The sequence below is a fragment of the Monodelphis domestica genome, chromosome 2 (assembly GCF_027887165.1).
Source record: "Monodelphis domestica isolate mMonDom1 chromosome 2, mMonDom1.pri, whole genome shotgun sequence".
Lineage (NCBI taxonomy): Eukaryota > Metazoa > Chordata > Mammalia > Didelphimorphia > Didelphidae > Monodelphis > Monodelphis domestica.
In genome coordinates, this window is record NC_077228.1 from 110,003,041 (window position 1) to 110,029,471 (window position 26,431).

A 26,431-nucleotide genomic window follows, 5' to 3' on the forward strand; every position below is an offset into this window, starting at 1 on the left:
CCTCTCATCTTTAGGAATGACTTTCTATCTACTAAGCATCCAGATGCCTCATTTAAAAAAAAAATCTTTACTTTCACTCTTAGTAACAACTCTCTAGGCAAACAGGGTTAAGTGACTTGCCCAGAGTCACACAGTTAGAAAGTTGTCTGAGGCAGGATCTGAATGCGGGTCCTCCTAACTCAGGCCCAGTGCTCTATCCACTGTGCTACCTAGCTGCCCCTATACTCATTATAAGGTCTTTTTTGGTCTTTTTTTTTTTTCATTTTGCAGGGGAAGAGGTGTTAGGAAGGGGAGGTAGACTAGAGCTGGCAAAAAAAAAAAGAGGTTACCGAAGTATTTGTTTTAAAATGTACAAAGATATCAAAAGTTACATGTTGGATTTATTATGTACTTGGAAAGCAAGCCCTTTTCCTAGAAGAACATTGCAATTTCATGCACAATACTCTTTTTAGTGTTTTACTATGTATATGGAAATGCCCATTTTATTTAGTGTAAAGTTCAGAAAAAATTAGGTTGAGGTGGAGCCGTACACAGAAAATCATCCTCTGGGGAAGGTGGGAAACAGCCTGAGTTGAATGTGGACTAGGGGCTAGCTGCCTTTTGTGGTTAGCACACTCTTGGTCATGGGCAAGTGTACTATGAGCAGAAAGATATGTGAGAGCAACAGAGCCCATCATTCTTGGTGGCTCTAAGATTTTTGGCCTCTGAAATATAAAAAGTCCTTATGGGCCATTTTGACCATAATTAGGAACTATATCCCTTTGAAGTGATCTTTTCAAATGTCTACAAAGTAGTCTTAATTGCCAATTACAGTATTATTTCTCTATTGGCATCAGGCGACATGAAGCCATCCATTAGTTCATCTCAGATGAAGAGGTAGCTTGTCCTTTTTAAGGCAAACCCTTCATCTTATTCCTCTCCAGTCTCTTCCAGCAGACTTCCCCAATACTCATTCCCATCCCTCCAATCTTCTCTATCTACTGATTCTTCCTCTGCTCCATTTCATTGCCAACGTCCCCAGGAAAGTCTAGCATATGCACAAAAATATTTATAGCAGCATTTTTTTGTTGTTGTAGGAAAAAACTAGAAACAAAGTGGGTGTGTATCAATCAGCAAATGACTAAACAAATTGCAGCATGTAAATGTAATGGAATATTACTGCTCTTTAAGAATGACTAATATGAAGGCTTCGGACAAACTTGGGAAGACTTGAACAAACTGATACAGAGTGAAGTGAATTGAACCAATGGAAGTAGAAGGATGATATAATTATGTGAAGGAAAACAAGTTGGAAAGATTTCAGAACTCTGATCAATGCAATATCCAATAATGACTTTAGAAGAATTAGGCCTCAGATACTTCCTAGCTGTGTTTGACACTGGCGAGTCATTTAATCCCATTTGTCTCACCCTTACTGCTATTCTGCCTTAGAACCAATACACAATATTGATTCTAAGGGAAGAAGAAGACGAAGAAGAGGATTGATGAACTGAATATGTATTTAAAGAGCAGAAAGTTAAATACACCTAAAATAAAAACAAAAAAATAAAAAATTAGAGAAATAAACAATAAGCAAAAGATCTATAGAAATGACTAATAAAACTAAAAACCAACTCTTTTTTACAATTAATAAAACTGAAAAAAATTTAGTCCATCAGGTTAAAAAGAGGGCAAAAAATCAGCACTAAAATAGCAAATTATCAATGTGAAATCACAAGAAAACCAAAACAAAAAGAATAATCAGAATCTACAGTGCACAGCTATATGCTACCAAAAATGAGAATACAAAAGAAACAGGAATACATTTAAAAATATAAAGTATCCAAAAGAACAGAAGACTGAATAGAGATTTTAAAGAATCATTCTCAGGAAAAAGAAGCAAAACTAGTTATAAAGGAAACTTTTGAAAAGTACTCCTTGGATCTGATGGTTTCACAGGAGAATTCTATCAAACTTAAACTATTAGTATACTACCAGATTCATTTTATGAAATAAATATAATTCTGATGACTAAACAAGGGAAGAATAAAATACTGAGAGAAAACTGTAGAATAATATCAATTAGTATTGGGGAGGGGCAGCTAGGTGGCTTAGTAGAGTCAGGCCTGGAGATAGGGGGTCCTAGATTCAAATCTGACCTCAGAACACTTCCTAGCTGTGTGGCCCTGGGCAAGTCACTTAACTCCCATTGCTTAGTCCTTACCATTCTTCTATATCACTTCTAAGACTAAAGGTAAGAGCTATTTAAAAAAAATCAGTACTGGGAGAATTGTTGAATAAATTGCAGTAGTATATGAATGTAATGCAATATTGCTGTGCTGAAAGAGAGTATGAAGAAAGGAAAAATCTAAATGAATTGATGCAGAGCCAAGTAAGCAGAGCTCAGAAAAATTAAGAAAAATAGGTGACAATGGCCAGGCTGGCATGAATGCCCTGTCTCATTCAGTTCCTTCTGGAAAGATGTCATCTTCTTCTTTCTTAGAATCAATAATGTGTACTGGTTCCAAGGCAGAAGAGCAGTTAAAGCTAGGCAATTGGGGTCAAGTGACTTGCCCAGGGTCACACAGCTAGGAAGTGTTCAAGGTCCAATTTGAACCCAGGACCTCCCCTCTCTGGACCTGGCTTTCAATCCACTGAGTCACCCAAGCTCCTCTCAGCTCCTTCTTTTAAAGGGACAGTGAATAGAGTCTTGGACTTGTAGTCAGGAAGACCTGAGTTCAAATCAAGATCTAGTCTTATGAATTGGGTAACTTTCATCAAATCATAAGCTCTGTCTTTCTCAGTAGAATTATCTGTAAAATTGGGATAATAATAGCACTTAACTGCCAAGGTTGTTGTGAGGATAAAAGGAGACATTTGTAAAGTACTTTAGAAACCTTAAAGAGCTATATAAAGTTATTTGTAATTTTTATCCTTATTGCTGTTACTAGCCACAGGGAACTAGGAGAAAACCCCCATAAACTAGGAGTAGACTGGAACAAACTGTCTATAAAAATTAGCTGTGACCAGGAAACACTAAAGTGCCTTCATTCCCAGTAGGGAAACCTACCCTTGAGCACCAAACTGATTTATTAAAAAACCCTTACCTTCTGTCTTAGAATTGATACTGTGTATGGATTCCAAGGCAGAAGAGCAGTAAGGGCTAGGCAATGGGGGTTAAGTGACTTGCCCAGGGTCACACAGCTAGGAAGTATTTGAGGCCAGATTTGAACCCAGGGCCTCCCATCTCCAGGCCTGGCTCTATCCACTGAGCCACTTAGCTGCCCCTATCAGATTTATTTGGGATCCAATATAAAACCCAGAAACTAATGAGAGAAGAGTCTGGTAAGAGGAACATTTCTTCCCCTTGAAGAATACAAATAGTCTGCATTAGAGCACAGAGCAGAATGTGTCACAACCTTGATGTTTTACTGTGCTGTAAGAAATGATGAATATGATATATTCAAGGAAGCATAAAGACCTACATGAACTGAAATTGAGTGAAGTAAACAGAATCAAGAATACAATATACACAATAATTACAGCAATGTAAATGGAAAGAACAACATCACTCTAAAAAAGCCAAGAATAAATGTAACAGGGAGCAGTTGGGTGGCTCAGTGGATTGAGTCAGGTCTGGAGATGGGAGGTAGGTCCTGGATTCAAATCTGGCCTCAGACACTTCCCAGCTGGGTGACCCTGGGCAAGTCACTTGACCCCCATTGCCTAGCCCTTACCACCCTTCTGCCTTGGAGCCAATACACAGGATTGACTCCAAGACAGAAGGTAAGGGTTTAAATAAAAAAAAGATTAAACATAACAAAATGATAAAGATCAAGCATGACTTAAATGAAGAGATATAAGATGACTCTAACTTGTCCCTTCTTGGAGGCAGGAGGCTCATAGTGTCACACATTGCACATGCTTTCAGACTTTTTTGATGTATCCATCAGATGTGCTCTTTGTGATGTGGGATGGTTCTCTAGGAGAGGCTGAAGGAGGAATCCTGGGGATAACTATGATGAGGTAAAAAAAAGAAGACATCAATAAAGGCTTTAAAAAAGTCATATATAGAAGATGGTAGGTAATAGAGGATGAACACAAAGATACAGAATGGCCATTTCATCTTACCCCTTAAGAACAGGGTCCGGGGCACTGAAGTACAGAACAAGCTGAGGGTGGTATGGAATGATCAGGACAACATAAAGGGTAGTAAATGTAGAGTTGATAAGATTTGAATTCAAATTTGGCCTCAGACACTTACTAGCTGGGCACTCCTGAACAAACCACTTAACCTTAATTCACCAGAGAAGGAAATGCAAACCACTGGAGCATCTTTGCCAAGAAACCCCAAGAACAGCATTGGTATGCTATGCTTTACTGGGTCAGGAAGAATTAGACATGATTGAATGGCTGAACAACAGCCGGTCATTGACAAAGTCTCTCTTGATATCTTATGCACAAGATGCGTGAGCTAGACAATCCACATTGGTGGATTTGGAAATTACTGAATGGCATCAAAGATTAGTAATTACTGGCTTGATATCAACTTGAAAGAGAGTCACTAATGGAGAAGCTCATTTGGATGATAGAAAACATGATATGCCTATAAAGGTTTTTGATTATATAAAATTTGAGTGGGATACTGTATTGAATAAAAGATCTGCGATACAAAAAAAAAACCCAACAGGCTAGACCATTGGAATAAATATAAAAATAATGATATTTAGGAATATGATCAATATTTCTGCAGAGCCTTTTCACCTTTGTGGAGATTCACAGGACCAAATACTTCCAGTGAAGGAAGGAGGCAGAACAGAATTTGTGAGACATACCAACAGAACTGATACTTCCTGATCCTCTATGAGAGAGGAAAATTTATTGCCTTGAGTGTCTGCACAGGCAGGAAGCTGTTATATAGGATGGAGATATCTCTAAACTACAGCTCAGGGCTGGCTTCCTCTCTTCCTCTGCTGCCCTTAGAATAGGACTTCCATATTTTCAACTAGGAAATGGAAATGGACAATGAGCCAAATGACCAAAGAGACTAGCACTATGGGAAATATCAATATCCTGGAACCAAGATATAGACACCTGTGTTGATGCTTGTCTTGGGAAACTCTATGTGTTTGATGTTGTTTTTGTTTTTAGCTGAAAGATACTCCTTTCCTGGTTATATTTTATTTTCAATGAAAAAATCCATTTTCCTTATATCCTGATTTTTCATATGTTTAATTATTGGGCTTATTTTTTTCTAGTACCAAGTGATATTTCTTTCTTTTTTAATTTTATAAGTCCTTATCTTCAATCTTACTATGAATTTTAAGACAGAAGAGCAACAAAGGCTAGGCAACTGGGATTAAATGACTTGCCCTGGGGCACATAGCTAGGAAGTATCTGAGGTCAGATTTGAACCTAGGTTGACTCCAGGTCTGGCACTCTCTCCATGGTGCTATGTACCTGTTCAATAAGTGATATTTTTTAAACATTCATTTTGATCTCTGGGATTATATTCATGATTTATCTAGTTTTTCACTGGATTCCAAGTCCATTGTACATGTAAATGCTATTGATTATTAATTCATTGTGCCTGTTACATAGAGTAATATTCCAATCCACGCTGTTTAAAATTATGTACTATTGATAACATAACATGATATGTACTATTGATAACATAATGCATGTGGCAATGATTTCATTGATACTGCTTGCCTTTTTACATGCTAATTGTTGGTTATGGTTTTTGTATTGCTTCACAGCAGCACTGTAAGTTATTGATTGTATTTGACTATTTGTTTACTTATTTATTACTGCATGCACTTCACGTTGGGCAATTTTCTTCAGCATAACTGATTTTTCTGGATACAATCTTAATTAATATGTGAACAAAATTGGGGCCAAGTTTTTAGAAAAGTGATGTGAACAATGGTTAGAGAAAATACAAAGGGATAATCATGGGCATCAAGCCTGAATGTTAAAAAAATTTTTTTAAAGGACATTATAAAAACATTGAAAAGAGCCAATAAAATTTGGGCAGATATGTGGTGATTAATATAAAGTTCAAGGTGGGAAACACAACCCAGTCTATGTTATCTTTTTGTGTGTGGATAGTGTAACAGACATAGATGATCCCACAAAAATTCCTTATATAGTGATTATAGGGAAATTCATCATTATTTCTCCCTCCAAAGAAAAGAAGCTGAACTAAAAGGTGAAAGTCCTAGTGCAGAGAAAACTTAGCTCCTTATAAACTAGTGATGAACTTAGTTAAGTTAGAAAAAGATGCTTTTACCTACAGATAATATTAGGTATAGACCTCCCATTTTTAGGTCATGGGCCCATGTCAGAAATACTCAGGAGAATACTCAAGAAAAGACTCATGTCCTCCTGGGAAAGGCAGAGTCCAAGTTTGAATCAGTCTTGCAACTGAGCTAGAAAGGACCTAGAATGAAATGAATAATTTGGTAGGAAAAAACATTGAAGGGTCTATTGTTGCATTTGTAATGTAAGAATAAACAGATTCTGAAATCACATGCAGACTATTAGTCAATAGAATCGCCACAGAATCCAGCAGTCCATAGGAATCATCTACAGTGATGGTATGGAAAAAGAATAGTAAAATCTGAATGTGTATAGACTAATAGAATTTTAACAAAAGAACCAAAGCGGACCCCAATTCCAATAGTATAAGATACCCTGGATTGTCTGCTATGAAGCTAGTGGTTTTCAGTATTGGATTTACAAAGAAGATATTATAAGAGCCCTAAGGCAGAGGAAGATAGAGAATTTACATCTAATCAGTTTTTACCAGTTTTAGTGAAATCTTCAAACCATCTTGGTGATGCCTGACTCATTTCTATGGTTAATGGAGAAATGAACTATGTGGACCAGTTGGTGTATCTAGATGACCTCACTGTCTTTGGAAAGATGCTAGAAGAACAAGGGAAAAGATGGATAGAAGTCCATGAATGTGCTAGTTTAAAGTTGTCCATCAAGAAGTATCTAGTTTAATAGAATTTCAGGCAAGAATGTGGGTCATAGAGTATCTCAGCAGACTCAGAGAGAACAGGACTCTTCAACTGTCCATATCCAAAGAATCTTAGAGATAATCATTTTTCTAGGATTTAGGGCCATTGCTGCAAATTTGTAAAGAACTATGGTGCTATTCTTAAACTTCTAAATGATCTCATTTGTGAATTTATGACTAAGAAAAACTGGAAACAGAAGGAAATTGAAACTCAGTTTGTCCTGAACTCTCTTAAAGCCATATGGAAAGCACTGAATTGAGAAATGTGAGCATGCAGACATATCATGTTAGCCCCCCTCCTCCTGTTCTAAAGACAACTAGCAGATATGGTGGGGTTTTATTTACCAAGAGCTCCCAATTCCAATGAAATCATATATTACTTTTTAAAAACAGCCCTTTATGGGGCAGCTGGGTAGCTCAGTGGATTGAGAGACAGGCTTTGAGATGGGAAGTCCTGGGTTCAAATGTGATCTCAGACACTTCCTAGCTGGGTGACCCTAGGCAAGTCACTTAATCCCCATTGCTTAGCCCTTACCACTCTTCTGCCTTGAAACCAATATGGAGCATTAATTCTAAGATGGAAGGCAAAGGTTATAAAAATTTAAAAAAAAAACAGCCCTTTACCTCATGACAACACTTGTACAAGTTTCAAAGTATAGATCTGTATTGGTAGAAGAAAATCTTCACCAGGAGTTCCTATACTGCTGAAATCACAGGTCTGATTCAAACAAATTAAACACTTTCCCTATAAGATTATTATAATCCATTTCAATGTCATTTCTGTTTCCATCACCCATTTTTCTTTCTCAAATCATTTAAATACTTCAGGATTAAATTGCTTCAATGGTATTCAATTTTCTTCTCTCATCATTATTCTTTCTTGATTTTTGCTCATTTTGACTTTTGCTCCAACAAATTGGTGATATGACAATACAAAGAGAAAGGATCCAGGGATAACTCATATTGACAACTAGTCTCTTCCTTACTTTTAAAAGGCTATCTCTATTGCACATATAGAATCTTTATCAAATTGCTTACCATCTCTGGGAAGGGAGAGGGAGGGAGAGTAAAAAGAACAGAGAATTTGGAACTCAAAACTTAAAAAAATGAATGTTAAAAATTATTTTTACATGTAATGGGGAAAAATATAACATTTAAAAAGGTAATCAATTTAATTTTTTTGGTGATTTTATTTTATGCTCTCATGTCCTGTGCCTACTTTTTTTTTTAAAGAAAATGTTCATTAGTGGGCAGCTGGTGGCTCAGTGGATTGAGAGCCAGGTCTAGAGACAGGAGGTCCTAGGTTCAAATCTGACCTCAGACACTTCCCAGCTATGTAACCCTGGGCAAGTTACTTACCCCTACTGATTCTAAGACAGAAGGTAAGGGTTTAAAAATAAATAAATAAAATGTTCATGATACAAAAGCATGAGGTTTCAGTGTAGCCTATAAGTTTCTGTCTTTTCATTTCTTCTTCCTGATCCATGATTTCCCACATATTGCTATCTTCCCCCATAAGTTATCAAATATTAGAGTATGTATTGATTTACTTTGAAGAATCAATGAATTTGTCATAGGACTTCTCTACTTTAGCTTCATTAACTGATATTGGTGCATAAACTATGATCACCTTTGTGGGGTTTTGGCATATCGTATTCATTGGTACTATGATGTGAGATAACCCAATATCCCATGAATTTGACATTTCATATTGCTTTGGGTAATATAATAAAATTAACTCCACCAAATCTTTTTTTCCCCCAAGGAGTACCTGTGGACCATCTCTCCACTTGAATGCAACTTTCTTCTTCTGGTTTCATTTACAGTGAGAATGTCAAGATTGCTACTTCCTCCAGCCATATGTCTATACTGGTCATTGGACAAATTCTGTCAATCCAGAGAAGCAACTGTGAATTTAAAGTTTATACACAGTCTAAGAACTGTGATTCTTAGCATCTCCGTATACATTATTGCCCCTCGGCCACCATTATGGTAGAGGCAGAAGAGAACCACACCAGCCTATAGACCATTTGTATTTTTCTTTTTGAATGTGAATTTCAAAGAAGAATTAGAGTAAAAGATATCAAAGAAAAAAATGTAGCAAAGAAAAAGTAAGAAGAGAAGATGGACTGGTCACATAGAGAGGGCAAAGGATGATAGGTGGACAGCCAGAGCATTCCACTAATGTTTCCTTGTGAAATGGCTCCCCTATGACAAACATATGTGAGGACATGGACAAGAATTGCCTAGGATGGCAAGTGTTCGTGGATTGTGATCAGAATTATGTAGATTAATAATGCCTGCCATAATTGTTTTCATGGTAACAGCCACATTATGCTCATTCCTGCAGAAAGATAGATGGTGAATATACCAGGATACCTAAATTCACACTGCCCCTAAAATGCTAATATTTCAGTGCTTTCTCCCACTTAAGATTCTCTTATATGTACTTTAACATGTAGATGTTATATTTACCATTGCTATATTTTATTATGTTATATTACATTCTATTCTGTTGGTATATTACATCATCATATAACTATACATTGTTATTTATTATGTTATATTATATCATAATGTATTATATTCAGAAGCCTTTAAAGAGATGGACTTTGAGCATGCATGATATTTGGCTGGGTAGAGAGGAGAAGGGAAAGCATTTCAAGCTGAAAGAATAAAATATGCAAAGATAAAAAGGTAAGAAGAACATGACATGTTTAGGAGACACAAGGATCTCAGCCTGGATGGAGGAAATGGCTTTTTCACACAAGGGCCCAGTCCATCTTCCTTTGCTCTTGACCACAGCTCAGCTATACAGCAGCCAATGAGCATTCATCACCTCAAAGATTTCCCAGGGAAGGCATCTGAAGCAGAGGATGCTGCTTCCTCCCTTTGACTCAGTAGACATTTACAGGCATGATCCCAATCTCAACAGCATCCCAATTCTATTCTATAACTACTGAAATAAGAAAATAACGTCCACTGGTGCCCAATCAAGGAAATGTAAAAGTTAGAGATTAATCCATTTCTCAATCAGCAAGCATTTATCAAACACTTTCTATGTGTCAGGCACTGTGCTAAGAATTGGGGATACAGAAAAAAAGCAAAAAAGAGTCTCTGTTCTTAAGGAGCTCACAGTCTAATGGGGGAGACAACAAGCAAACAGTCAGGTACAAGGAAGTTATACACAGGATATATATTAATAGAGGGAATGCACTAGTGTATTTGTTTAACCCTTACCTTCTGTCTTAGAATCAATATTATGTATTAGTTCGAAGTCAGACGTGTGGTAAGGTAAGGTTCAATGACTTGCCCAGGGTCATATTATTAGGATGTATCAAAGGCCAAATTTGAACCCAGGACCTTCTAATCTCCAGGCCTGGCTCTCTATCCATTGAGCCATCTAGTTACTTTCAGAAAGCACTAGCATGAAGTTAGATTAGAAAAGGTTTCCTGCAGGAGATTTAAGCTAAGACTTAAAGGAAGCCAGGAGACAGTGATAAGGAGGGAGAACATTACAGGTCTGGGGGACAGTCAGTGAAAAGGCATGAAATCAAGAGTTGGTATGTCTTGTTAGACAAACAGCAAGAAATCAGTGAAGCTTGATCACTAAAGAATAGCTTGTAAGGGATGAATAGGTTGTAAGAAGATGGAAAAGGCAGGAGGTGGGCAGCTTAGAAAAGACTTTGAGTGGCAAACTATTTTATCTTGGGTCCTGGAGGTGATAGGGGGTCACTAGAGTTTAGGGAATGGGAGTTTATTGTTTGGGAGCTTGAGCTTTAGGAAGATGGGTTTTTCAGCTGAAAGGAAGATGGGCTAGAGTGGGGAGAAACTGGTGGCAGGCAGACCAACCAGCAGATTTCTACAATGGTCCTGGCACTAGGTGATAAGGGCCTAAACCAGGGTTTTGGCTGCATCAGAAGAGAGAATAGAGCTGAGTATATGGAGGATGTTGCAAAGGGAAAATGAACAGGCCTTGGCAGTTGGCTAGATCTGGGGGAGTGAGAGAAGATGAGAAGGTGAGGCTGAGGCTAAGGCTGAGGCTAAGGCTGAGGCTATGAGTATGGGTGTCTGGGAGAGCAGTGCTGCCCTTGTAGTAATAGGGAAGTAGGGTTCTGAGGTGACTCAATAGGTTGAGAGCCAGACCTAGAACTGGAAGGTTCTGGTTTCAAATTTGACCTTAGGTACTTGTTAGATGTGTGACCCTGGGCAAGTCTAGCCCTTGCCACTCTCCTGCCTTAGAATGGAAGCTAAGTACTGATTCTAAGACAGAAGCTAAAGTGTCTTTTTTTATAGTAATAGGGGCCAGTTTGGTTACTCAGTGGAATGAGAGTCAGACTTAGAGCCTGGAGGTCCTGGATTCGAATCTGACCTCAGACACTTCCCAGCTGTGTGACCCTGGGCAAATTACTTAATCCCAACAGTCTATCCCTTACAGTTCTTCTGCCAATACTCAGTATTGATTCTAAGATGAAAGGTAAAGGTTCTTCAAATAAAAGTAATAGGGAAGTTTGGAAAGGAAGAGAGGATTCTGGGGAAAAGATTATGAGTTTGGACATGCTGAGTTTAAGATATCTGTAGAACATCTAGTTGAAGATGTCTAATAATCAGTCAGAGATATGAGTACAGAACACCAGAAAGGTCATTAGAATAGAGATGACGATGAAATCCCTAAGATCTAATGAGATCTCCAAGAGAAATAGTACAGAGGAGAAGAGATGAGGGCCCAGGACACAGCCCTTAGGACACTAATGTGGATGCAGGATAACACCTATATGAAGATCCAGCAAAGGAGACTAAGAGATGGTCAGATGTGTGAGAGAACCATGAGAAACCCAGACAGAAGAGAAACTCAAAAAAGGATGTGATTGACAGTGTTAAAGGCTGCATTGAGAGGGAGAAAAATGAGGATTAAGAAAAGATCATTAGATTTAGCAGTTAAGAGATCTTTGGTAACTTTAGGTGGAATAATGAGGTCAGAAGCTGGACTCTAGAGAGTGAAAAGTGAGAGGAAAGGATGTGGAGACATTGAGAAGACCTTCTCAATTGAGGGGACTAGCTAGAAAAGAGGATAGATACCAGATAATGACTAATGGAGCTGGATGGATCAAGGAAGAGTTTTTTGAGAAGGCACTCAACCTACTGAACCACCTCACAGCTCCACTTCTCAAAATATAATTAGACAAGTCATTAATAAATATATTTAGCTGTTGCTTTTAAAATAAGACCTTATAGTAAGTTTCAGATTTAAATTTTAAGGTCCCTTATTATCATTTTTCAAATTTTTCATTTTTTTATTAATAGAATTTATTTCCAGTTATCTCAGCCCCTCCCATGATTTCCCCACATTGTAGAAGTCATCATCCAGCAAACACATATGCATATATAGTTTATGCCTTTTGTGTTTCCACTTCTCAGTTCATTCTCTGGAGGTGAACATTCACAAGTTATTCTTCAAATATCAAATCTGCAGCTGTAGATAATGTTCTCTTGGTTCTATTCATTTTGTTCTTCATTATCTTATGTAGTTATTTCCAAGTTTTTTCTACATTAATATGCTCATAATTTCTTGTGGCTCAGTAGTATTCCATCACAATCATATGCCACCACTTGTTCAGCCATTCTCCAATTGATGCACATTCACTCTATTTCCAGTTCTTTGTTACAACAAAGAGAACTGTTATAAATATTTTGGAGCATATAGGTTCCTTTTCTTTTTTCCATGATCTGCTTGGGAAATAGACCCAGGATTGATATTGCTGAGTCTAGGGGTATACATAATTTTATAGCTCTCTGGGCCTAATTCCAAATTGTTCTCTAAAATGGTTGGATTGGTTCACAGTTCCACCAACAGTGTATTGGTGTCCCTACTTTTCCACATCCCCTTCAACATTTGTCATTCTCCCCTTTATTATCTTTTAATATTGTATTGCTATATTATTTTCATATAACCTTCATTTCTGAATATATCCCTCTCTACCTAGAGAGCCATCTCTTTATGACACAGAGAAAAAACTATAGTTCAGCAAAAGTAACCAATTTGCCAACAGAATCTGACATTATATGCAATGTTCTACACCCACATTCCTCCACTTTTACAAGGAAGAAGGAGGTGCCTTTTCTCATCTCTTCCTAAACTTAAGGTCCTTGGTTAAATCAGAATGGCTTATATATAAGATCATTGGATCCAAAATCTGTTAACTCACCATGACTTTTGGGTTTGTTTCCTGCTTCTTTAGAGGGATGATTTCAACTGAGATTATTAAGAAATGTATTTAAATTGAAGGATGAAATCTTTCACCTTCCATCTCTCACCTGACATTTTTAAAACCCAGATTGACAATGTCTTCTGAAAACATAAATTATATGAAAAATATTTTCTGAAAAGCGATTAAATAAATGGATGGGATTTCTTTAATGAGCCTTTTTAGAATACCTTTTTAATGAATGCAAAAATGATTATGGTTTTCCATGATTGTACATGTTAAATCTATATCAGGTTGCTGACTATCTCAGGGGAAGGGGAAAGGGCAAAAGGGACGGAGGGAGGGTGGAAAGGAGTAAGAGAATGTGGAAAATGAAATTTTAAAAGAATGAATGTTTAAATTGTTTTTACATGTAATTAGGGAAAAATAAAATATGATAAAAAGAAAAGAAAGATGACATGTTCCATAACCACAGAGTTTTTCTAACAGTAAGGGAGCCTGGGGATGCTGTAAAGAATATTCACAATTTGAGTAAGGGTTGAATCTGAAATCTCTTCCATCTCAAGACTGTCATTATAAGTAGATTAAGAATCTCCACTAGAAAATCCATTTTGGTGTCTCATGGTGGTATGAAGGTGATCTGCTTTTCAAAAATTATGCCAGTAAACTGTAGGTTATAAAAAGTCATACATCCAGCTGTTTTGGTTTGAATTTAGCAAAATTAAAAATTAAAAAAAAAATGGAGTCTGAGGTAGGCTAGAAGGCTGGGCGCCAGGTCAATGTTGCAGTTGTAGCAAATCGGGAAGAACATTCAGACATGGAAAAGCTGTGGTCAGCATTGGTAGAGAGAATATTTATACTCACGAAATTACAGATCCTTTGCAAAACTGAAGAAATCAATGCTTTAGATAATACATAAAACCATTTGGAACAATAATAACTTTTTGGGAACAGGTATGTTAGTGGATTTGTATGGATTCTTTAAGATGTGGAGATTATAGTCTCTGGTTTATGGAGAATCAGGAATAAGTGATAGCAATAGTACCTAGAAGGATAAATGCTATTCTATCTATATTTGTATCTTCTATTCTAAATGTATCTAATAGTCCAGTCTCTGAGCTTCCCTTTCTTTACTGATACATTTTATTGTTTCTGGATCTGGCAATTGCCTGCCTTTTTAAATTATGTTTTTCACTAATCTGCTGGCCCCTTTGCCATCCTAACTTCCATCAATCTCACTCTCTTATCTCTATTTGACTGCTATCTGCTTCCACTCATCTTTTTTTTTTTTGTTAACCCTTACCTTGCATCTTAGAATCTATCAGTTCTAAAGCAGAAGAGTTATGAGGGGTAAGGAATTTGTAAGGGGTTAAGTTATTTGTCCAGCATCACAAAGCTAGTAAGTGTCCATGACCAGATTTGAACCCAGGACCTCCCAACTCCAGCCCTGGCTCTCTATCTGCTTAGCCACCTTATATGCCCTTCTCTACCTATCTTCTCAAATCTGCATTCACTTGAAACTTTTACAAACAAATTAGCTCAAGTGGAAAGGCCAAACCCTGAACCATAATAACATTCCCATTAAATAGTCTTGACTGCTCTGTCGATATGAATTTGTGGCCACATCTGTTCTATAGGATTTTTTTTGCTAAATAAATTTTGGATGGAGAAGGAGACTGGGTCTTCTTAACTCTCACATGCTGCTCATGCAATGACCATTCCCAAGCCCAACCTCACTATTGATCAGAGTAGTCACTCTGACATGCTCCAGTCAATACCATATTGATACTGGACACTGGATCTGCCAAACCCATTTCAGCTCTAAACTTCCAAGCTCAAGAGATTTATCAGCCTCAGCTTCCCAGGTGCAGATACCACCATACCTGACTTAGAGTTTATATAATAAACATGGCACTTTCACTAGGAATATTCTTCCAGAGCATGGAAATTACTTTCTAAAAAGGAACTCTACATCAAAATAGTGTGTGTGTACATATATATATATATATCTTTATATATATATAATGTATATATATATTTTTAAATCCTTACCTTCCGTTTTAGAATAAATACTAAATATTAGGCCCAATTTGGAAGAGTGGTAAGGATTAGACAATTGGGGTTAAGTGCCTTGCCCAGGGTCACACAGCTAGGAAATGTATGAGGCCAAATTTGAACCCAAGATCTCCAGGTATGGCTCTTTCCAATGAGCCACCTAGCTGCCCTCAAAATAGTATTTTTAACACATTTTTTCTTCCTGATCATTAGTAGAATGATTTGGAATTTACCATTCTTAATTAGTTGTATAAGATTCATATGTTGGGAAGTGACATACGTTTTGGATTTCTTCTGTTATTCTTGATAACATTTCGCTGTTTCTTTTCAAAGCAATGATTTTTTCTAAATGATGGGAAACATAATGAAAATTGAGATAAGACCATGAGAGCCGTCAAAGGAATGGACACTAATTACCAAATCCCATTTCCTCACTCACAAATTAAAAATAAGTCTCATTAACTCATTCAGGGAACTCTTCCATAGCTGAAGGGAGGAAAATTAATTACCTCCTTTGCAATAAGGGAGTACTTTCCAAGGACTTATCTGCTGCTGTTTCATTCTGTGACTTGTTAAACATGAATGGTGGGATACCTAGACAGGTGAGATACCAGGAATTCTCCCAGGGACAGAAGGGCTCCCTCTAACTCTCAGATTTGTTACTTCATTGAATTCCTGAGAAATAATGGGAAGTTTGGTTGTCTGCTCCATGTAGGCAGTTATTTCTGGTTCAACCTTTGTCTATGTCGAAGTAAACTCAGTCTAAGCCAAGAATAGCAAAGTGGTGCAGCAGTGTCTTCCCTTCTTTCACCAGGGAAAACCTGAATAGAAGAAATGAACAGGCTCTACTCAAAGGCTTTTAAGAACAGCAGGTATAGAAGTCTTTGTCAGGTGAAATGGCCCTCTCTTTCTATTACTATCAGAGTTGAGTTTGGTTTGGTTTGGTTTTTCAAAGAAAATCTAATATTAGCACAAAAATGTTCTTTCATTCTAGGAAAACAGAAAGTGAAGAAATTAAAAATGTATTCTGTAATAAAAATAATTTGGAAAATTTCACAACAGGCATTCTAACTAAAGCTATTTCTCCAGGATCCCACAATTGTAACTTTTCAGCAAAAAATTCAGTCATATGGGGTTGTCTCTAATTGAGATGGATCCTTCTTATTTTTCTACCACAAGCTGAGATGATTTGCACTTCCTATCACCCTGACTAGGGCTGCACCCACCAATTATTCCTTTCCTTATTTCTCTGAATCATTAGCTCTTCAACTCTCAGTGGCCTGGGGCCACTCTTCTAACAGTTAAACCCAAGTATGCCATAAATTTGAGCATAAACCAGAACACAGAACTGAGGTCTTATCAAAGAGGCAATTAGATAATGACTTAGGACCAGGGCAGGGTTAACACCCTGACAAAGAGGAAAAAGAAAGAAGAAAAAGTCATCCTGGAGCATGTCTGGCCAGTTACAGGTATAGAAAATGGGCTATAAACATTGTCTTAATCCAATCAAATAATTTCTCCACTGTTAGCCTCAGTAATAAACAAAACAAGAAACACCAGTAGCATACTCTATTGATCTGAGGAGAAGATTTAGAGCAGTATTTTTTAAACTCTTCCTTCTACTTAGATTCTGTATCAGTTCTAAGCAGAAGAGAAGTAAAGGGTAAGCATTTGACATTAAGTGACTTGCCCAGGGTCTGAGGTCTGATTTGAAACAAGGACCTCCAATCTCCAAGCCTGCCTCTCTCTATCCACTGAGCCACCTAGATGCCCCAGCAGCAATTCTTAAACTGGGGTCCATGAATTCCCACTCAAATACTTTGATAATGACATTTCAATATGTTTTCTTTGTAATCTTGTGATTTTATTATTGTGCACTTAAAAACAATGCTTCTAAGAAGGGGTGATTGGTAAACAACACTGTAATATTTAAAAACAAGCCCCTGAGTAGGGGTTTAAAAGCTTTAGCAGGGGGCTTCTGGGTAAGCATGGCGGCAGTTTAGATGCAGGAATCTTCCTCTCCTCAGCACCCCTCGATATAGACTACCTCAAAAGACCAAAAAAACCAAATTCATAAGAATGAAGGGACTCCACAGTAGGGTGCAGCATTGAAGGCACATGTGATTTGGGTATTTACACACTATAAGGGGGTTAAAAAGCTCCCACCAAAACACAAGCTGATTTACCTTCCCACACCCCACCTACGGAGCTAGAGTCAGAGCCAGCATAAGCCAGAATCAGCGAGTCAATGAGGGGCACCTCTAGAGTAAGTAAGGGGCACCTCTAGGTCCTTAGGAGCTGACTAACACCACCAAATACATACCCCTGAGAGCAGCTGAAACCCTGGTGGGCTGGGAGTACAGACCGTGGGTGCTTTCGGGAAGGTGGCGCAGAAAAAGGCAGTGAACAGCAAAAGCTGCTGAGATTCGACTTGCCTCAGGCAAAATCCTTGCTCCTTAACTCCATACACAGAGAGCCTGCCCATCTCACTCAGATTTCTGACTAAAAAGGAAAGGAAAAACTTCCACAGTGATAACAAATTGTGCCCAGGAGCTACAACCTCCTTCCACAAAAAAAAAAAGGCATTGACCCTGGAAAATTTTTACGGAGGAAAAACCCAGGCTACAGAGGAAATAGAGGAGGAAATTCAAACAAAGTAAAAACCTTCCAAAAAAATTGAAATTGCCCACAAGTTCTTGAAGAATTTAAATTGGAGCTTATAAAAAAGATGGAAGCCTTCTGGCAAGAAAAGTGGGAAATAGTTCAAAGAGAAATAACAGTCTAAAGGACAAGAACTCCCAATTGGAGAAACAGCTGGAAGCCACGAAAAGCAGGATAGACCAAATTGAAAAGGAAATTAAAAAGACTATACCAGAAAATCAAATGATTAAAGCAGAAAACCAAAAGATTATAACAGAAACCAGGTCCTAAGGACCAGAATTGGGCAACTGGAAACCAATGATCATGCAAAATAGCAAGAATTAATAATGAAAATATAATATAAAACAGAAGAAAACATAAAATATCTCACTGACAAGATGACAGATCAGGAAAACAGATCACCACAAGACAATTTGAGAATCATTGTTCTACCTGAAAAGCCAGAAATAAACAGAAATCTTGACATCATACTACAAGAAATCATCCAAGAAAACTGCCCCAATGTTCTTGAACAAGGGGGCAAAATAGACATTGAAAGAGTTCATAGAACACCCACTACACTAAATCCTCAAAAGACAACTCCCAGGAATGTAATTGCCAAATTCCAGAGCTTTTAAGCTAAGGAGAAAATTCTACAAGAAGCCAAAAAGAGACCATTTAGATACCAAAGAGCACTAATCAGGATCACACAAGACCTGGCAGCTTCCACACCAAAGTACCTCAAGGCCTGGAACATGATATTCAGAAAGGCAAGAGAATTGGGTCTTCAACCAAGAATCACTTATCTATCAAAACTAACTATATACTTCCAGGGGAAAGTATGGAAAAATAGAATATTTCCAAGTATTTGTAAAGAAAAGACCAGAACTAAGTGGAAAGTTTGATATCCAAACACAGAGATCAAGAGAAACATGAAAAGGTAAATAAGAAAGAGAGGGGAAAGGGGGAAAATGTTTTTTTTAATTCAAACTCTCTTCTTTAAGGACTACAATTAGATCAAATTATATATATTAATATATGGGGAAAATGTTATTCATACCTCTCAAAAATTGCATTCATTATTATAGTAATTAGAAGAATCTTTCACAGGAAGAGATTGGGTCATTAAGGGCTATAAGATGATATGCAAAAAAAGAAAAAGGGAAAGGGGAATTGAAGATGGCACCAAGAGATACTTGAAGAAATAAAATAAATGGGATAATCTTTATCATACAAAGATACACATGGGAAGGAGAGGGAAAGAATACTCTTATAAGGAGAGGAAGAGAGTGCTAATAGGTAATACTTAAACCTTACTCTCAGTGAAATCAGTTCTGAGAGGGAAAAGCATCTAGATCCATTGGAGTATTGAATTCTATCTTACTCTACAGGGAAAGGAAGAAGGGAAAACTAAGGGGGTAGGGGAGCAAGGAGTAGAAAAAAGGGAGAGAAAGAGAGGGAGGAGAGAACACAACAGACCCTGAAAAAATAAAAAGGGAACAAAAAGGGAGGGGGCAGAAAGGGAAGCATATTAAGGGAGGGGATTAGGGGGACTGATTAAAAGAAAACAACTGGTTTAAGAGGATATAACAAAAGAAGAAAGGACAGAACTAGGAGAGGTTATTAAAATGCTGGGGAATACACAAACAGCAATCATAACGTTCAACATGAATGGGATGAACTCACCCATAAAACAAAAACAAATAGAAGAGTGGATTAGAATCCAAAATTCTAACATATGTTTTCTACAAGAAACATACCAGAGGTGGGTAGATACTCACAAGGTTAGAATTAAAGGTTGGGGCAAAACCTATTGGGCCTCAACTGATAGAAAGAAGGCAGGAGTTACAATCATGATATCTGACAAAGCCAAAGTAAAAATAGATCTGATTAAAAGGGATAGGGAAGGTAAATACATCCTGATAAAAGGGAGTATAGACAATGAGGAAATATCAGTAATCAACATGTATGCACCAAATGGTATAGCATCCAAATTTCTAAAGGAGAAACTAGTGAAATTGAAGGAGGAAATAGATAGTAAAACTATACTAGTGAGAGACTTGAACCTACCACTATCAATTTAGATTTAGATAAATCAAATAAAAAAATAAATAAGAAAGAGGTAAAAGGTGTGAATGAAATCTTAGAAAAATTAGAGTTAATAGATATATGGAGAAAAATAAATAGGGACAAAAAGGAATACACCTTCTTTTCAGCAGCACATGGTACATTCACAAAGTTGACCATGTACTATGTCATAAAAACATGGTAAACAAATACAGAAAAGCAGAAATAATAAATGCAACCTTTTCAGAGCATAATGCAATAAAAATAATGATCAGTAAGGGTACATGGAGAGCCAAATCAAAAATTAATTGGAAATTAAATAATATGATTCTCCAAAATTGGTTAGAGAACAAGTCATAGAAACAATTAATAATTTCATTGAAGAAAATGACAATGATGAGACATCCTTTCAAAATTTATGGGATGCAACCAAAACAGTACTCAGGGGAAAATTTATATCCTTGAGCTCATATATTAACACATTAGGGAGGTCAGAGGTCAATGAATGGGACCTGCAAATCAAAAAACTTGAAAGTGAACAAATTAAAAATCCCTAGAAGAAAACTAAATTAGAGATCTAAAAATTAAGGGAGAAATTAATAAAATTGAAAGTGAAAGAACTATTGAACTAATAAATAAGACTAGAAGCTGGTATTTTGAAAAAACAAACAAAATAGACAAAGTACTGGTCAATCTAATAAAAAAAGGAAAGAAGAAAACCAAATTAACAGTATTATAGATGAAAAGGGAGACCTCACCTCCAAAGAAGAGGAAATTAAGGCAATCATTAAAAACTATTTTGCCCAATTATACAGCAATAAATATGCCGATCTAGGTGATATGGATGAATATTTACAAAAATATAAATTGCCTAGATCAACAGAAGAAGAAATAGAATTCTTAAATAATCCCATATCAGAAAAAGAAATCAAACAGGCCATCAAAGAACTCCCTAAGAAAAAATCCCCAGGGCCAGATGGATTCACAAGTGAATTCTATCAAACAATCAAAGAACAGTTAATACCAATACTATACAAACTATTTGACATAATAAGCAAAGAGGGAGTTCTACCAAATTCCTTTTACGACACAAATATGTTACTGATTCCAAAGCCAGGCAGGCCCAAAACAGAGAAATAAAACTATAGACCAATATCCTTAATGAACATTGATGCAACAATCTTAATAGGATACTTGAAAAAAGACTCCAGCAAGTCATCACAAGGGTTATTATTCACTATGATCAGGTGGGATTTGTACCAGGAATGCAAAGATGGTTCAATATTAGGAAAACCATCCACATCCACATAATTGACCATATCAAGAAGCAAACCAACAAAAATCACATGATTATCTCAATAGACGCAGAAAAAGCTTTTGACATAATACAACACTCATTCCTATTGAAGACACTAGAAAGTATAGGAATAGAAGGGTCTTTCCTAAAAATAATAAACAGTATTTATCTAAAACCATCAGCAAACATCATCTGCAATGGGGATAAACTAGATGCATTCCCAGTGAGATCAGGAGTGAAACAAGGATACTCATTATCACCTCTATTATTTAACATGGTACAAGAAACACTACCAGTAGCAATTAGAGAAGAAAAAGAAATTGAAGGTATTAAAATTGGCAATGAAGAGACCAAGCTATCACTCTTTGTGGATGATATGATGGTCTACTTAAAGAATCCTAGAGAATCAATTAAAAAGCTAATTGAAATAATCAACAACTTTAGCAAAGTTGCAGGATACAAAATAAACCTACATAAGTCATTAGCATTTCTACATATCTCCAACACATCTCAGCAGCAAGAATTAGAAAGAGAAATCCCATTTAAAATCACCCTAGACAATATAAAATACTTAGGAATCTATTTGCCAAGACAAACACAGGAAGTATATGAACACAACTACATAACACTCTCCACACAATTAAAACTAGATCTAAACAATTGGAAAAACATTAACTGCTCATGGGTAGGGCAAGCTAACAATAAAAATGATCATCCTACCCAAACTTATTTACTTATTTAGTGCCATACCCATCGAACTACCAAAAAACTTTTTTACTGAATTAGAAAAAATCATAACAAAGTTCATTTGGAAGAACAAAAGATCAAGGATATCCAGGGAAATAATGAAAAAAAAATGCAAAGGAAGGGGGCCTTGCAGTACCAGATCTCTATTAAAAAGCAGTGGTCATCAAAACAATATGGTACTGGCTAAGAGACAGAAAGGAGGATCAGTGGAATAGACTTAGGGTAAGTGACCTCAGCAAGACAGTCTACTGATAAGCCCAAAGATCCCAGCTTTTGGGATCAAAATCCACTATTTGATAAAAACTGCTGAGAAAATTGAGAGATTAGGTTTGGATCAACATCTCACCAATATAAACTCAGAATAGGTGAATGACTTGAACATAAAGAAGGAAACTATAAGTAAATTATGTAAACATATACCTGTCATAACTTTGGGAAAGGAAAGATTTTAAAACCAAACAAGACCTAGAAAGAATCACAAAATGCAAAATAAATAATTTTGATTACATCAAATAACAAAAGGTTTTGTACAAACAAAACCAATGTAACCAAAATCAGAAGGGAAATAACAAATTGGGAAACAATCTTCATAACAAAAACCTCTGACAAAGGTCTAATTACTCAAATTTACAAAGAGCTAAATCAATTGTACAAAAAAATCAAGTTGATAAATGGGCAAGGGACATGATAGGCAATTTTCAGTTAAAGAAACCAAAACTATTAATAAGCACATGACAAAGTGTTCTAAATCTCTTATAATCAGAGAGATACAAATCAAAACAACTCTGAGGTATCACCTCACACCTAGCAGATTGGCTAACATGACAGCAAAAGAAAGTAATGAATGCTGGAGGGGATGTGGCAAAGTCAGGACATTATTTCATTGCTGGTGGAGTTGTGAATTGATCCAACCATTCTGGAGGGCAATTTGGAACTATGCCCAAAGGGCACTAAAAGACTGTCTACCTTTTGACCCAGCCATAGCACTGCTGGGTTTGTACCCCAAAGAGATAATAAGGAAAAAGACATGTACAAAAATATTCATAGCTGAACTCTTTGTGGTGGCAAAAAATTGGAAAATGAGGGGCTGCCCTTCAATTGGGGAATGGTTGAACAAATTATGGTATCTGTTGGTGATGGAATACTATTGTGCTCAAAGGAATAATAAAGTGGAGGAATTCCATGTGAACTGGAACAACCTCCAGGAAGTGATGCAGAGCGAAAGGAGCAGAACCAGGAGAATATTGTACACAGAGACTGATACACTGTGGTACAATCAAATGTCATGGACTTCTCCATTAGTGGCAATGCAGTGATAAAGAACAACTTGGAGGGATCTATTGAGAAAGAACTCTATCCACATCCAGAGGAAAAACTGTGGGAATAGAAACACAGAAGTAAAACAACTGCTTGATTACATGGGTCAAAGGGATATGATTGGGGATGTAGACTAAATGAACATACTAATGCAAACACCAACAACATGGAAATGGGCTCTGATCAAGGACACATGTAATACCCAGTGGAATTGCGCATCGGCTATGGGAGGGATGGAGTGGGGAGGGGAGGGAGGAATAGAATGTGATTTTTATAACCCAGGAATAATGTTCGAAATTGACCAAATAAAAATTTAAAAAAATAAAAGCTTTAGCAGACTGCCAAAAGGGTCCATGACACACACAAAAATCAAGAATCCTCATTTTAGAGGGAAGAACAGAGCTCTCAACACTTATTTCTTCATACCTCCTCCTCTATCTTTTTTACTAGTTACAAAGTTTTAGATATGGAAAAGACCATGCAGTACATATAGTCCCTTCATTTTAAAGGCAAAGAATGTGACACCTAAAGAGATTAAATTACTTATGTACAGATAAAGCCAGTGTATCACATCAAATCATAATTTTCAGTCATTGCTGATCATTTAGCACCAAAAAACAGAGCAGAAAAATACCAGATGAGTTAAGAAAAATGAGGGATTGCCTGTTCTATTTTTAATTTAGTAGTCAAGAGGCAATGGTTCAAAGCTTGGCTCTGGAGGAAAATGAAGAAAATATACTTCCCTCCCTTCATCAAAAAAATGAGAGCCTATGGTTGTGGTATACTGCATATATGGTTAGACGTAGCTATTGTATAATTCATTTTGCTGAAATTATATCCCCCCCCCTTTCTTGTTAAATCTTTGTTATAAGGGACAGCTTGGGGGTAGGGAGAGATATACTTGAAAATAAATGTCACATATAAGCAAAAGATTTCAGTAAAAATGAGATTATTGGGTTTTTTTAAATAAGAGTCAATGGTCTCGGATTTCTGGGTTTTGAGAATAATTTATTTTTTTCATCAATGGTCATTGAGCAAAAAGTTAAAGCCTTCCAGTTCCTTCTAGTGGCAAGAGGTCCCAAAGGCCCATCACTGACTTCTCTTGGGTTCTGTGTCAAACTGAATGATTTTCTATATAGCTTCTCTTTATAGGAGAACAGTTGCCCAGTGGTCATTGAGTAACCAGTTGCTCGCTCTGGATGCTGTTTGCAGAAAATGGAAATTTGGCCAACCTGGTTATATCTCAGAAAGCTGTTAGAGGAGCTAACATAGGTTCCTGAGATGTTCTGAATAATAACCACTAAAGCACTTTAAGATTTCCAAAAAGACCAAGACTGTGACAAAATACCAAACCTTTGGCCATCATATGAAAATTGAAGTATCTCTGCACTGGTTGGAGGTAGGAGGGACAACCATGTGTGACATGTATTTTAGGAAATTTTCTAGTACCCACAGCCATTTCCTGAGACAGAAGAGGACAGTAGATCTTAAGGTGGATCAAAGCATTATCATCATTTGCTAAGCTAGAAAAGCGGAGAGAATTCTATTCAACCTTCTCTTCCTACATATTTTTCTATCATAACTCCTAATTATGGTTGCTTTGAAAGACAAACTTTGGGACCTCAGAGTTTATCTGTTAAGGACTGAAATTGGGAGGTTCCATTAGGGAATTCTGGAGCTTCTGAAGGGGTGTACCACTACAAGAGAACACCTTGGAGTTCCAAAGAATGTCTCTAATACCCAAATTCTAGGATTTCTAAAAGGATTTGTTTGGGGAAGTGAAGCAACACATATAAGTCTAGATAAAGGAAAGTAAGTTGAATCCATTTGGCTTTCTTATGTTCCTTATATCAGATACATAATCTGGGTGACCTGAGGGACTCTGAAATTTGCTTGTAATAGATATTGGTTTTAGAAATAAAATATCAATTTTGTCTTTATTAGGATGATATACAATATTAATGCTGCCAAATGGTTACAGTTGCATAATTCTCCTTTATAGGACCAAATCCTTGAATAACAAATGGTCTCTGGTACTTATGAGCTGCTGGAGGCCCTAAGTGAAAACTGGCAAAAAATACTGGTATTTGAGAGCTCAGTTTGGATGATATTTTAAGATACATGAACTGCTCTGCACATATCCATTAAAAGCAATAATTTTTAGATATATGAATTTTGAGTTAGCCAAAGTACCTCCACTTTCCTGCTGACATATCCTTCCACTTGTCTTCTCCTCACATTTTGTTGGACAGATAGCTGTCAACAATTCTAGTAGTTTCTTCTCATAAGCTCGTCTTGTGGAAGCTGAGAAAGTTGAGAAAAGTTTAAATTATCCCTTATCAACTCACTATCCCACTGGCCAAACCAGTGGTTCCAAACCTTTTCATCTCTCCTCAAACCTCCCATGGCTCCCTAGCCCCTCATTTTCTCAACTGAGAACCTTGCCATGTATTTCACAGAAAAAATAAGAGGTCATTCACCATGTTCCCCCTCTTTTCCCCTCTTCCTCACGATCTGTCACTCAAGGGCTTTTTGCCACTGTATCCTCTTTCACCTATCTCACATGATGAAGCCTTACTCCTTACCAAGGCAAACCCCTCTACTTGTTCAAATCTTCCCATTCCATCCCATTGCCCCTTCTATCACCCCAACCCTCTTATTTTCCATTTCTTCCTGTGTACTGGCTCTTTTCCTATTGCCTACAAATATGTCCACGCCTCCCTCTGTCCTGAAGAAACCCTCGTTTTGAATCTTCCATTTCTGCTATTACCCTCTTATCTATTCTGCCTTTTGTAGCTATCAAAAAGGCTGTCTGTCTACAATAGGTGCCTATACTTTCTCCCCTCTTAGTCTCTTCTTATGCCCTTATACTCTGACTTCTAACCTTATCACTCCACTGAAACTGTTCTCTCCAAAGTTACTCATTTCTTAGTTGCCAAATCCACTGGCCTTTTCTCAGTCCTCATTCTCCTTGATTTCTCTGAAGCTTTTGACACTGTTGACCAGTCTCTTCTCTTTGATATCCTCTTTTTTCTAGGTTTTTGGGATAGTGTTCTCTTCTGGTCCTCCCCAATGTATCTGATCACTCCTTCTCTG

At 37.0% G+C, this 26,431-nt stretch overlaps 1 protein-coding gene across 4 annotated transcripts in view; it reads right to left on the reverse strand.

Annotated features, from left to right (window-relative positions):
- The window catches only part of LEMD1 (LEM domain containing 1), a 53,096-nt gene that overhangs the window by 19,677 nt on the left and 6,988 nt on the right, over positions 1–26,431 (reverse strand). For 3 of the 4 annotated variants that reach the window (XM_007481256.2, XM_016430119.2, XM_016430121.2), the window contains exons 4-5: positions 25,529–25,639; positions 15,548–15,612 (exon numbers count right to left, since the gene is read on the reverse strand). In XM_007481256.2, the coding sequence (XP_007481318.1) occupies positions 15,548–15,612; positions 25,529–25,639 (176 nt within the window). Of the gene's footprint in view, positions 1–8,725; positions 8,894–15,547; positions 15,613–25,528; positions 25,640–26,431 lie in introns of those variants that run through there. The other variant, XM_007481257.3, reaches the window with a different exon arrangement.